The sequence below is a fragment of the Monodelphis domestica genome, chromosome 8 (genome assembly GCF_027887165.1).
Source record: "Monodelphis domestica isolate mMonDom1 chromosome 8, mMonDom1.pri, whole genome shotgun sequence".
Lineage (NCBI taxonomy): Eukaryota > Metazoa > Chordata > Mammalia > Didelphimorphia > Didelphidae > Monodelphis > Monodelphis domestica.
Window position 1 is genome coordinate 203,203,204 of NC_077234.1, and position 14,728 is coordinate 203,217,931.

Consider the following 14,728-nt stretch of genomic DNA (forward strand, 5'->3'; position numbering starts at 1 on the left):
CCATGTTGGGGGCCTTTTTATGCCTTTTGGAGAACAGGAATATAATGTGGTTATATACAGGTTTCCTGGAAGCTATCAGAGAAGAAACATCTTGAACCTTGGCTCTCTGGCAAGTCAAATATCTGGGACTGCTTTGAGGCCTTTTAGGGGAAAAACTAGCATGGCTTTTGTTATAGGGGTAGTGAATGACCCTGGAAGATACTGATCCTATCACTCCTTATATAAAACTCCAGTATAATAATTTAATGGTATGACTTAGTGCTGCAGCTTTCGCACTGTTCAATATTCTCGTGGTATGCTTATTGATTTGGTGGGAAGCTATGAAATCTGGACAATTAGCTAATATAGAGGATGACAAAATTGAGATCTAGAAAATTTTCTCTTCTCCCTCACTTTTCATCTCAAAAACACTTTCAACATCCCCATTCAGTCATCTTTTGTGCTAGTTCTCATATTCAATATGTGGAAACTCTGTCTTTTCTTACTATACTTTCTAATTTCTACTTTGATTCTTTACTTTCACTCAGCCTTCTCCCATACCTAGTCAATTGCTGTATCTTAATAGATTCTGCCTCCTTTGTGTTTCTGTATAACTACTATTCTAGACCTTTATTGTCTCATTTTGATTCTTGCAATCAATTTCTAAGTGGTTTGCTTTCTTCACGTTTCCTTTCATATCCACCCTCTACATATCTTCAAAATGGGTATTCCTAAATTGTAGGTCTGACCTCATGACTCTTCCTCAAGAAGTTTCATTAGCATTCTTACTGCCTCTTAAGATAATGTACACACTCTGGTCTTTAGGTATTTAAATTCTCAAATAGATCCGGCTTCAGTTTATCTTTCTAAATGAATTACACATTACTTTGCTTACTCACATTAAGTTTCAAATATATCCCATTCTACTTGCTGTACCCCATATGTGTTATTCCATTTCCTTTTACCATGTTGTTATAGTAGCTGTCCTCTTTGACCATAATGTTTTTTTTATTTTGTGGCATCTCCAGTTCCCCTCCTAGCTCAGCTTAAGTACTACTTTCTAGCCAGGGTTTTTCCTTATTCCTTCAGTTTTCAGCTTCCTCCTCATAACATCCTCCAACTTGCTTTGTATTTATTTTGAGTAAATTTAGTTTTTTCCTTTCACGTATTTTGCTTGTCTTTAGAATATGAGTTTCTTGAGGGAAAGGGACTATTTATCATTGTCTTTATTTCTCTTACACTTATCACAGTGAATACTTAATCAAGTTATAGTATTGAATTATATTTCAACAGTCTGAACCTGAATCAGATTAGATGAAACTTGAGAAATATTGTCTTACACTTGAATTTTTTAAAAAATCTGTACAAAGAATTGGAAAATGCATAAGTAGATAGTAATTTGTTTAATAGCCCTGGGAGTTTTAGTGGGCTGAAAGCTTGATGTGAATCAATGATGTAATATAGAAATAAGGAAATAGAATTTGTGACTGCCATAAAAGAAATATAATGTTATATAAGGGAGGTGATATTTTTTCCACTAGATGGCATATCATATATGAGGAATATCCTGAGTATTCTGTTTGGTTCTGGGTATTATTATAGAATTGATATATCTAAACTAGAGCACATCCCAAAAAGAATAAAGAAAATGGTGAGAGGACTTTAAATCATAAGCTGCTACTTGGTTTAATATGCCATGGCATATGAAAATGGGTTGAAAAAATTTTTGAGGCTGTATACCCTAGAGAAAAGAAAATGTAGTAGGGGGAACATGATTACTGACATCCAACGTTTTGAAGGGTTTGTCAGTGTCTCCTTGCCTCGGGAGAGAGGGTGGGAATTATAGGGAGATATTTTTGACCAGTTAGAAAAACTTATGAACTTTATTAGATCTGTCCAAAAAAAAGGAATTAACTAGCATTTAAAATAATGAGTCTTGCATCCTTTCTCCAGCCCTTTCTCTGGAGGTGTTTAAATGATCTCCTTGTGAGAATTTTGTGTTGGGCATGGGATGGAGTACATTAATTCCAAAATTTCTTTCACTTCTAAATATTCATGACCTTAAAACTTCAAGAATTTCAAGATAGATTGAGTAGGGGAAGACTAGAAAAAAATGGACTCCGTATGACAAGTTCTTCTCATTATGTTTTTTCATTTCATTAAGTTTTTTCATTAATCTGAAAATTAGTGCTGGAGAGCAAGAACTAAGTTATATTAAATTTACTTCTGAAAGTTTTAAACTGTAGTAGAGTTTTCTAGTCAACCTTTAGTCAACTTTTTTCAGGATTAAGTAATTTATTAAGTAACTGATGCTTCTGAAATGGTTTTCAAGGTAACTAATAGAAATTATTCTGAGTTGGCTATGACTTGTTTTAAGCACAGAATAAACTTAGTCGTTCTATAGAGCTATTTGACTTACTTTTTTATCTTAAGTGGTAAGCTATTGTGTAATTAAGAAGTATTTGTACAAATATAATTTATGATTTAAATTACATAATTTATTATATTTGATTTAAATTATATAATAACAACCTTGGAGTGCACCTTATACTTTGTATCACTACATAATTCCTATGTGGTAGTGTAATTTGAATGTTATTTCTAATAGATTAAATAATATTTTATTACTGGTTAAGTAATATAATTACTTTTGGTTTTGTAATTATGTAATACTTAAAAAACTCATGTTAAATGGGATGTGTAATGCATTATTTGAATATTGTTTTCTGAGACTTATTGTTATATTGATCAATTATTTCATTTATTCATGGTTTATATAATATAAAATAAAGAGAATAAATTATGAAATGGACCTATTAAAATATAATTTTTTAAATTTGCCCTTGGGAGTTATATACTAATTACTAAATTATTGTTTTTTATTTTTTTTTTTCAGTTTCAATAGTAATGGGAATTCCCACAGTGAAGAGAAAAGTAAAGTCATACCTTGTAGAAACTCTTCATTCTCTTATTGATAAGTTATCTCCTGAAGAGATGTTGGACTGTATTATAGTAGTTTACATAGGAGAGGTAATTATTTAATTTTTTATTGTTTTTATATTTTTATGTTGTTTCTAACCCTTTCTTATCACATTGTAACTTGTGATATAGACATTAAAGCCAGAATTGAATGTACTTTTTTAACCAGTGCTTTAAATAATATATACTAAGGGTAGGTAATATTTTACTCAAGACAGTGTTAAGCGAAACATTATTATATTTTCCTTAGCCTCTTCCCAGCAATGCTGTATCTTAACACTAAACCTATAGATGCTGCTGCTTAGAAAGAAAGAAACATTTATTGTGCATCTGTGTGCCAGGCACTGTGCTGATCAAGTATAATCTCATTTGATCCTTATAACAACCCTTGAGAGGTAGGTGCTTATATAATCCTCATTTTAAAGTTGAGAAAATTAGGACAGTCAGAAGTTAAAGGACTTGTCCAGATCGTACAACTCGTTAATATATGAGACTAGATTTGAACTAAAGTCACCCTGACTCCAGCTTAGCTCTCTATGCACTGTACCACCAGCTGCCTTCAGGAGGGTAGTATTGTAGGGCCTGGAGTTCATCAAGCTATAATTTCTTTATCTCATAGGATCATAACTTTAGAGCTGGAGGTGATCATGGAAGTCACCAGGAAGAGCCTCTCACTTTATAGATTTACAAACCCAGAGTAGTCAAGTGATCTGCCCAGGGTCATACAGATAGTAAATGAGAGTTTGGGATTGGTGATCACTAAGGTCTTTCTCAGCATTAAATTCTATATACTACCATTACTGAGACCTTCTCCTTAGCCTTCACATCTTGTTGAGATACTTGCTGCCTCATGTAAGGTGTAGAGGTGGAATTTGATTGTGTCTTCATTCTCCCTCCACACCTGACAGAATCAGTTCGTTGTTTTGGAGAGAGAGAAATATCTTATTATCTGAGGTAATGATCTTAGTTATCTTCCTTTCTTTGCTTCCTTTCAACCTTCTGAGAAATAGGGTTCAAAGAGAGATAGATCTTTATTAGCATTTCCCCCACAATTTGAGAAAGAGTTCTTGATTTTTATTCAGTTGAAGCACTTGTCTAAAAACCAACCTACAAAATTATTTCAGCAATTTAATATTCTAAAGCATCAAAATAAACCCTTCTTTATGTTGTCTCAGATTTGTTCATCTTAATTTAGTTCTTTAACATTCTATTTCCTTAATATTCATAATACTAAGTAATAAGCATTGATTCTTATCTGCTTTTAATGGTAGTAAAATGTATTAAGCTTGTATATGAATTATACTTTCCAAAGCAGTTAACGAATTCAAGGAGAGACATTCAGATCTCTTTGTGATATATGCCTAGTTTCAGTGTCAAGTCCAAGGATAGGAACAGTTTGATAAATTTTGGGGTATAGGTTGCAAAACAGTTTTCCAGAATGGTTGGGCCAATTCATAGCTTCACAATCGCCATTTTTCTCTTTTCCTCATTTTTGCTAATCTGATGATTGGTAGAACTTGAGAATTGTTTTATTTTTTATTTCTTTACCTATTGGGGATTTGTAGCATTTTTATAGGTTATTGATAATTTGAGAATTTTGCTTTTGAGAATGTCCTTTCCTGTCCTTTGACTGCTTAACTTTTGGAGATTTGCTTTATTTTTATGCATTTGTATCAGTTGCATATATATCAATTACTCTATTTTATTAATTATGAGACAAATTAAAGCAACCCTGAAGTTTCATGGGAAGTCCAAAAAATTGGCAAAAATCATTAAAATTTTAGATGGTGGTTAATCTATAGAAAGATTATTTACTTAGTTACTTTTAATTCCTTACTTCTGTCTTAGACACAATACTGTGTATTTCTCCCAAGGCAGAAGAACAGTATGTGCTATGCAGTGGGGATTGTGACTTGCCTAGTGTCACATAGCTGGGAAGTGTCTGAGATTAGATTTGAACTCAGGACTTTCAGTCTTTAGACCTGGCTCTCAAACCAGTGAGCCACTTAGCTGCCCCTAAAGATAATTTATATATAGTTTGTGGAGCTATGATTACATCCATTTGTTCTGGAAAGCAGTTTGAAGTTAGGTGAGGTTACTAAATTCTTTATAGCCTTTGATCCAACTATTCCACTACTGGGTTATATCCCAAGTTCAAAGACAGATTACTTATTCCAAAATAGTTGTAACAGCTATTCTTCAATGGCAAAAAACAAGCAAAATGAAGTGAGTATCCATCAATTGTGGAAATCCTGAACAAATTGTAGTAGTGCCATAAGAAATTGTGATCATGAGAATTTTAGAGTAATGGGAGGACTTGGCATGATCTGAGAAACCTTGAAATAAGGAGAAGAGTACAATATACAGGATTATTACAATAATGTTAGCAAAAACAATACTTAAAGGCAGCTGAATTCAGAGTAAATTCTCTTAGGTAACAGGTGATAAAAATACATTTCCCATTTTACTTTAAAGAGGTAAAAAAACATTAGGATTAGAAGTTGATTTCGCTGAAGTGTTTTTCCCTGTTACAAGGAAGAATTAATTGAGTGGGTGACATCAAGAAATAACTGATGGGGGCAGTCTGGTGTCTCAGTAGATTGAGAGCCAAACCCAGAAACAGGAGGTCCTTGGTTCAAATCTGGCCTCATATACTTCGTAGCTATAACCCTGGGCAAGTCATTTAATCCCCATTGCCTAGCCCTTACCACTCTTCTGCCTTAAAACCAATACACAGTATTGATTCTAAGATGGAAGGTATGGGTTTAAAAAAATAAAGAAGAAAAAGAAATAACTGATATAAAAACCAAAAGGCATCAGTAAAACTTGGTATATCAGTGACAAAAGACAAGAAACTAAGAGGTTGCCTACCCTTCGCCTTGTTAGCTAATTTTTTTAGCTCCTTTTTTGCAAATTGGATCAGCATACTATCCATGCCTTTATCTAGGTTATTGACAAATACATTGAACCTGAACAATACCATGGACAGGCTTCTCATACTTTCTTTCAGAGATCTTCTGAGTTAACAAGCAACCTTTAATGTCTGCTTTTCAAGTCGGGCCATTCAGATCTGTTTTGGAGCTACCTAACTGTAGAATCATGTAGTCCAACCCCATCTGTCTTATCTCATGAATGTGGCTTGAGGTGACTTGATGAGATGCCCTTCAGAAGTGAAGATGTATTTGTGTATATGAAAATTCACTGAATTACATGTTCGGTAACCTTGTCCAAAAAAGGAAATGAGGTCAACCTGGAATGAACTACTTTTAATGAAACTATTCTGACTCTGAGCTGTGGCCACTTTACTTCTAAATGTTTCAAAACCATCCCTTTAACAATTGTTCAAGAATTTTGCCATGAATTAAAATTCAAATCTATGGATTTTCTAGTTACACATTCTAAACTCTTCCTTTTCCTTAAAGTTACTACATTTGCCTTTCTTTAATCAAAAATTTCTCTCGATCTTCGTTTTCTTTCTAATCTCACTGAGAGAAGCTCATCATTCACTATTGCCAGTTTTTTTTTTAAATAACTTTTAATGTAGTTTGTTCTGGCTGGGTGATTTAAACTCATTAAAGAGAAGGAGGAACTCTTGCATTTCAATTCCTTTTTATTTTATTTTTGCTTTATCTTTTTTACTCCATAGATTATTTTTTTAAATTTGAGTTATTCAGATGATCTTATCAATTTGGATATATCATCCATTGATGAAAATTGCAGATTGCAACTCATTAGTGCCTGCCTGCACTGTAATTCTTGTTCAAGTTTTACCGTGTTTGCTTCAGAGAGCCTATCCAGTATGCTGGACAGTACTTGCTTTCTCCTGATATGGCAGCAATATCAAGGAAGTACATGTCCATCTGCCAGTTATCCCTCATCACGTGGACCACTTTTTTTTTTTTGATCATGCATTTTCCTGATGACATCCTTTAGTTCATTTTGAAATTTTTTTTGGTTATGTGTTACAGTCTGTTGAGAGCCACCAAGAACCTCTCTATAATAGTATTCCTTTTTAATTCTTTGGAGACTGCAGTGTTTTGTGGTTTATAGTCATGCAATAGTACTAGTAGAATATTGAGGTTAAAAAGATATGCTTTTGTTTCTGAAAGAATTTTGTGGTAATTAAAATTTTTAATTTCAGGAAGGCAATCCAATTCCAGTCTAACTCTAGCATTATTTCCTTTTCCTATCACTGTTCCTATACAAGTAAATATATTAAATAGGTTTTTATAGAAGAATTATCTCCAGTCAAGTCTTTTCAACTACTGGTCCACCAAACTCTCAACCAAAAACTTCCAACAACTAAATCTGTTTATAGCTAGTAATAGGTTATTATATCTTCAATGTACAATTGATCTACCCCCCAAAAAATAACATTATCAACTCATTATTTATTTGCAATGTCTATTCAAGCTATATATTCTGAAGGATAGGCTCCATAATTTGTGGAAAGAACAGTAAATTGGCCATTTCTCTGGAACAGAGTGGGTAAAAGTGAGTATTGGGTAATTAAGATTTGGTTAGATTGTGAAGGACTTCAAATATCAAAGAGAGGCATTTATATTTTCTCCTGCAAGCATTAGTGGAGCCACTGGTGCACTTTTTTTTTTTAAACCCTTACCTTCAATCAATACTGTGTATTGGTTCCAAGGCAGAAGAGTGGTAAGGGCTAGGCAATGGGGTTCAAGTGACTTAACCAGGGTCACACAGCTGGGAAGTGTCTGAGGCCAGATTTGAACCTAGGACCTCCCATCTCTAAGTGTGGCTCTCAATCTACTGAGCTATCCAGCTGCCCCCCACTGGTGCTTCTTGAAAAAGAAAATGATGTGATCAGACTTATTTGACAGAAGTTTGCAGGATGGATAGGAAAGGGGGGAGACTAGAGAATGAGATACCAATTTTGAAGATATTGTTGTGGTTCAAGTAAGAAGTGATTGGAATCTGAACAAAGGTGGTAGACATGTGAATGGAAAGAAGGGGATAGTTGTAAAATGCTTTGTGGAGGTAGAATTGACAAAACTTGGCATCTGATTGGATGTGACTCTGAAATTAAACTAACTAGAAGAATAGTGTACCCTTAACAAAAAATGAGAAAGTTAAAAAACAGGTGGACTTAAAAGGTAAGATGAGTTCAGTTTTTGACTCATGTAGGACATCTGTTGCAAATGTCCAGTCGACAATTAGTGATTTGGAGGTCAAGAGAGAGAGTAAGATTCTATCATTGATCTGGGAGTGCTTTGCATAGAAGTGATAATGAATACATGGAAGGGAGGGTAAAAGGAGAGAGAAGGATGAAGGAAGAAAGGCAAGAAAGGGGAAAGAAGTCTGAAATTATAGCCCTAGGGAACACCTATCCATAATAGATTATGACCCTGTAAAGAATAGTTTACTTAGCAGGCGCTAGGCAGTAAGAAGGGGAACCAGGAGAGAGCAGTGCCATGAAAACACAGGAAAGAAAGAGGAGGGGCTGTTTAGCAGTGTCAAATGCTACAGGGAACTCAGAGGACATAAGAACTGAGAAAAAGCCATTGGATTAGGCATTTCATTAGTAACTTCAAAGAGTACTTTTTAAGTGATGGGCTTGGGTTTAGAACCTAGATTTCAAGGACTTGAGAAGAATATATTTAGAAAATAGAGGCAACAACTCGAGATGCTACCATGGTGGGCAGGGGAGAAGAAAGGAATGCTACTTCCTCCCTACAGGTAGCAGTCTTTTTCTCCATCGTGATCTTGCCCTCATGTCTTGGTCCACCAGGCTGTGTCTCTGAGGAAAGCAGTCCTGGGACAAAAGAAGATATGATGACTACTGGCTGGGAAGGGGGAGGGGACAGGCTACCCCTGCTTCTTGGGACAGTTGACCAGTAGATAATTGGAAAACATGAAATTTTGTCTTTATACTAATATTTATGATGATGGGGAAAAGTTCAGTTTATAAATAGATAATCTGTATTTGAGTTGTTAATGTCTTGAACTGTCAACTCTTGATTTTTTACAAGCTCAGAGACTTCTTTCACCTTGGACTTTTCTAGTCATCTTATCTCACAAAATCCTTTCCATTTAGTTCTCCTGCCCTGTCTACTATTTTTAAATTACATGTTTCTTCCCAATTGTTATGTTACCCCGTAATCTTTCAGTTTAATGTGGAATTAACCATTTGAGAATAAGGACTAGTTAATGGAAAGGAAGAAAAGTTTTAAAATATTGGAATCACCAGAATGAAATTTTTTCTTCAAATCCTGCTAGTATTAATTCAGTAGCCTTCAGAAATTTACCCTTGCAGAAGATGGAGTTAACTTTGTTTTGCTATTACTTTAAATTAGTCAGAATGCCAGTTGTCTTGCTTATAGAAATAGTTTTGCAGTTATTTGTTTTTCTTGTATAGGGGTTGACCTCATATTTTCTGGTTTTATTCCTTTAAACACTCAATTAATTTCTCTTGATTTATTATAAAAATAGCCATTTAGGAAGCATTATACAACTTATTTTTATAATGAGCATTTTATTAAGCAATTAAAATTTTTTTTAATTAAAAGAAAATTTAGGAGTAACCAGTGCATTAAAAAGTCTAAAACTAAGTTATATCAGTGGAATAATTTTGAAAAACTGTCATAGACCCACTTATGTATATTTCTGACATTTCTAGTACATCATTAACGTCTCTGTATTCAAAACGGATAGAATCTTATTTTGCATTTCAGTTGTGTTCCCAAACCATTTGACTTTGAGGCAATTTGCTATCCAGAAAGATCTTTTTTTTTTTTTTTGCCAAATAAGACTGTATAATCTATTGATTAAAATAACAAGAGCAGAAATTAAGTTTAATTATTGTTACTATCATCTGCTATTTGCAAAATTAGCTCTTAGGGGAATAAGCCCTATGTGGTTATGCTGAAATTATCACCCTTTATGAAACATCAAATGCATTAAAAATGTTTTTAAAGTTAAATTTAAGCTTTTTCTCCAGGATTTAAATAAACCAAGCAAGCATTTATTAAGTATCTACTGTGTTCCAGGCACTGTGCTAGGCACTGGAAATACAGGGGGTAGAGGAAAGAAAATATTTCCTCCTCTCTCAAGTTGTTTTTTCTATTGCGAAAAAACAACACAATACCTAGAGTATGTGTATAAATACAAAATAGCCACACAGTTAATATTAGGTAACTTTAGGGATGGAAGGGTCATAGTAGGAGTTGGGGAAATTGTTAGAACAGCTTCACATATATGGTGTTAACTATAAATGAACTTTGAAGAAGCCTAAGGATTCTAAGGAGTAAGAGATGAGAAGAGAGGAGATTCTGTGCTTTGGTGGGGAGGGGGTAACTTGTTCAAAGGCATGGAGGTGGGAAATGTAACAACTTGTGTGAATAGCAATTATAGCCTAGTTTGACTGTAGCCAGATGTTGAAGGGTTTTAAAGACCAAACAGAGGCGTATGCATTTAAAGCTAGAAGTAAGGAGCTACTGGAGTTTGAATAGGAGACTCATATCCCTTTTGTACTGTGTGAAGTTAGTAAAGTTAAACATTTGAGTTTCCATTCATCCAGAATATTTTAGGGAAGGAAGTATTTTGATCACTTGAATATTTTGAAAACAACCTACACTACATATAAAACATTAAATGTCTTATTGAGATTCATATATCTGATAAATATCAGCCAGGTTTTATTTAGGTCTTAAAATCCCAAAGATATTTCCTTTAATGGGGGCGGGGGGTTGTCTGTATCCATGTTAATATGGATTACCAATATTCAGGAATTTGGATTCCAGAAAATATCCGTAATAGAAAAATTGTATTGAATCTCATTTTAATTTTTAATGATTCTAAAATAATCTTAATATATTATATCAAGTGGAGGGTTAACATTATAAACATCATTGTACAACATTACAAACATCAGTTATCATTATACAGCATTATTGTTAAGCAATGTGTAGGCTTTGGGCCTTATCTCACTTGGCCCAGTGAGATACCCTAAAAGTTGCTTTTCTCAAGAGATTGTTGACTTTTTTTATTGTCTTTTAGCACTTTCTTGCTGTTTGAGCTCATCATTTGTTATAGTTTGAACTATCATCATTATTTGGCTCTTAAATCTATCTGTGACCATTCCTAAGTTGTTCTTATTACCAGACCCACGTCACCACTAGTATATTTCCTGCCATTACTTCTTTTCCTGTGCCTTAAATGTAATCCTGGATTCTCAGGCTAATTATTCATTGTGATTTCTCTTTCTGTTACTGGCATTCTTCTTTTTTTCCTCCTCCCTTTGCCTTCCTTCCTAGAATCAATACTGTGTGTTGGTTCCAAGGCAGAAGAGTGGTAAAATCTAGGCAATGGGAGTGAAGTGACTTGCCCAGGGTCACACAGCTAGGAAGGGTTTGAGGCTATATTTGTACCCAGGACCTCCAGGCTCTAGGCCTGGCTCTCAATCCACTGAACAACTTAGCTTGCCCCCTAATTGCATGATTCTTTTGACAAACCACAAAGTCATCATTGATTCTCTTTCATATCCAATTAACTGTTAAGTTATGTTCATTCTACCTTCACCGTGATTCTAGTATTTTTCTCACTTCCTTTTATTCAATAGACGTTTATAAAGTATATGCAGATTTTATGCTAGGCACTAGGGGAAAATATTAAATTTAAGACTCAATCCCTGTCTTTATAGGACTTAGCATTTAACAAGGGAATAAGATATAAAGAAAGATACACAATATTGATAAGTAAGATATAGAAAACAAAATCCAATCCAATGGCACTTCCGATGTATGAGACATATATGTGTGACTTGAAAGAAAGATTTCTCTTGAAAGGGATGACAAAATTGACTTCATGGTAGAGGGGGCATTTGAGTTGGACCACCAGTTCCTGGCATATAGTATGCACTTGATAAAGGATTTATCTATTGATTAATTTGTTGACAGGGTAGCATCAATTTTAAGAAGATAGTATAATATTAATTTTCTGCCTCCTTAAACACACACAAGACATTGTACATTAAACAAGATGCCTGATTCTTTTAAGTTGTTTGACTTCATTTTCTACTAAAAACATTTCCTATATTGAGTGATGGGCACTTGTCTTCCTCCCCTTTCTGTTGAATATTAACTACCCTAATTAGATATCAGGATGAAGAATAATGCAAAATTTAGTTTTTTGTTTTATGTATGCTAGAAAATGGCAAGATTTCCAGGGACAACAAAAACCAAATGAATCAAAGTTTTGAGATTAATTTAGATCAAATTTATGTGAGCAAAATCCTTTTTCAGTGACACCCCCCTTTTTACCTTGTCATTTATTCATTAAAATATATCATATCTGGAAGTCACCTATTGATTGATACACGCTTGAATTGCCAGGTCTTTTCATCAACATTCACTCAGTACTGGTTATTCAGAGCTCTTTACTTGTTAAATAAAATAGTACCTATACATCCATTTAAGTGAAAAAAAAGTAAATTGTAAAGTTTATATTTGTTTCTAGAGGCCCTATTGTGGATTTGGCTTTTTTGCAAGGTTACTAATACTTGTGGTCAAAAGAAGATGGTAAAATGAAATATTGAACTCATGTCCCATTCTAAAGTAAGACTGTTAGGAGGTGAGGTAAGGATTCTCCCTGTGGCTTGAGAGAAGTGTCTAGAAGCAGTGTCTCAAGAAACTATACTAGACTATGCAAGAAAACTATTCTAAACATAGTTGCTTCTTATACCCCCATTTATATATATATCCATAATCTTGAGACTGGAATGAGAAAAATCTGATCTCTACCTCCTTTTCTTGTTGTAAACAGCAGTTGAAAGATCTGGGGCATTCCATAATTCTCCCCAGCAATTTTCTTTGGGCCCTGAGTCCAGGGCTGCTCTGCTCAGGCATTGTCCCTTAAAGAATGAGCGAGTCTGCCAATCACCAAGCAGTTAAATGTCTCTCATGAGCCAGGCATTTTATTTTACACTTACGATCCCTTTCTTCAGGAAGCTTACATTTTAACAAGAGAGATGACACCATTCTGTACATACTTGCTATAAATCCAAAAGTCTTAGTGCAGTTTTAAGCTATTAAACTTAATGTGTATACTTAATAATAAACTGTTAAAGCTTAAATTTGAACCAAAAATTTTTAGAACACTCTGTAAATATGTGCAGAGTAAACATTAAATGGAAGGTTGGGAATCAGAAAAGCTTTGAAGAAGTTTGTGAGGCAGAATTGGTTCGTGCCTTGCACACATAGAGAATGGCTAGTACAAAGGTAAGGACACAGGGAATGAGGTGCCATATAAAAGAAGAGAAGATCCATTTGGGTGGACCCTTGAGTGAAGCAAAGCGACAAATATGTAATGAACCAGGGGAGGTAAATTGGGAGCCAGCTGTGAGGGCCCTTAAAAACCAGAGAGAAGAATTGATTAGGGAGATGGCAGGTCCGTGTGTCCTTAAGGCATGTTACTTTGGCATGTCTGTGTAGCCTGTTTGGGGAGGGAGAGGAGACCCATTAGGAGATCAGAAGAGAAGTGATGTGGCCATGAGAGTCGTGGGAAGGGTCAGATAGAGATGCTTAGGAGTAGATTGTCACACATAGAAATGGCAAGATATAGCAACTGATGAACATGTGCAGGTATGGACAGTGAGGAGTTGAGGGAAGTGGTAAGGAAATTAATCTTGCACATTGTCCTGTCAGAAACAGGGAAATTCAGAAGAGGGATTGTGGTGGTGGTAGGGAAGATACTGAGTTCTTTTTTGTGTATGTTGTATTTGAAAGGCATTCAGCCAGAGCTACTGAATTATGGAGCTCAGGAGACCCCCTTGGGTTAGATAAATAGATCTAGGAGTCATCTGCTATTGAAGTGGTCAGGGTGAAGGAGAAAGGAAATGAGCAGGGAGGGAGAAAAGGAAGGTTAAGTCTTCCTGACTCTCAAGGTCAACAGCTCGCTGTCAATTTTGATAAGAGTTATTATTTATATGTAGTGATAAATGTCTCAAGAATATGAACATAACTAAAAAATATCTTTTTTTTTTTTCCAGACAGATCTAGATTATGTACACAGTGTTGTAGCCATTCTGGAGAAAGAGTAAGTTATTCCTAATTATAGAAGTAGATGCTATTTTTATTACCATCTCATTGTTTATTGACTTTTTTTGCTCAAACCAAATATAAAATAACACATCTTTTATGTAGTGTCTTTCTTGATGGAGTTCAAAATATGACGTTAAACTTGATTATCTGAAATTAATAAAGTAGTTCATATGCCAATAGGCCAATCTAGGACACACACCCAGAAGAGGGTATCTCATGTGTTGAACTGTCAGTAATAATTTTTAACTCTAAAAGTCATATTTATAGAATCCCACCTCTCCTTCCACCCCCAATCCCATGTCTTACCCACTAGATTTTGTCTACTTGTCTTTATGAAGGCACATTGATATTTAATAAAACATTTTCAATTTAATAAACATTTATTTAAAGCCTTCTATGTGCCAGGTTTTGTGCCAAATGCTAGGTATACGAATAAAGAAAAAAAAACACCTTCCCTTCAAAGAGTTTACAGTCTAATAGAGGAAGATAGTCAAGAAAAGGAAGTAAGTGGGACTGGGGGAGGGTGTCAGTGGAACAGGGAGTATTAAGTTCCATAGAGTCCAAACCAAGCAGAGCTAGTGATGGAAAGTGGAAAGTTACCTGGAAATAAGATTTCTGTGTATAGATAGAGCATTGGACTTGGAGTCAGGAAGATCTGGTTCAAAGCCAGCCTCAGACACTTATTATCTTTGTGACTCTGGGCAAAT

At 34.7% G+C, this 14,728-nt stretch overlaps 1 protein-coding gene across 6 annotated transcripts in view; it reads left to right on the forward strand.

The window, feature by feature from the left end:
• Positions 1 to 14,728, forward strand: part of MGAT4A (alpha-1,3-mannosyl-glycoprotein 4-beta-N-acetylglucosaminyltransferase A) — a 154,793-nt gene that overhangs the window by 86,125 nt on the left and 53,940 nt on the right. For all 6 annotated transcript variants that reach the window (XM_001368105.4, XM_056806968.1, XM_056806971.1 and 3 more), the window contains 2 exons: positions 2,876 to 3,009; positions 13,970 to 14,016. In XM_001368105.4, coding sequence (XP_001368142.1) covers positions 2,876 to 3,009; positions 13,970 to 14,016 — 181 coding nt within the window. The remainder of the gene's footprint in view (positions 1 to 2,875; positions 3,010 to 13,969; positions 14,017 to 14,728) is intronic.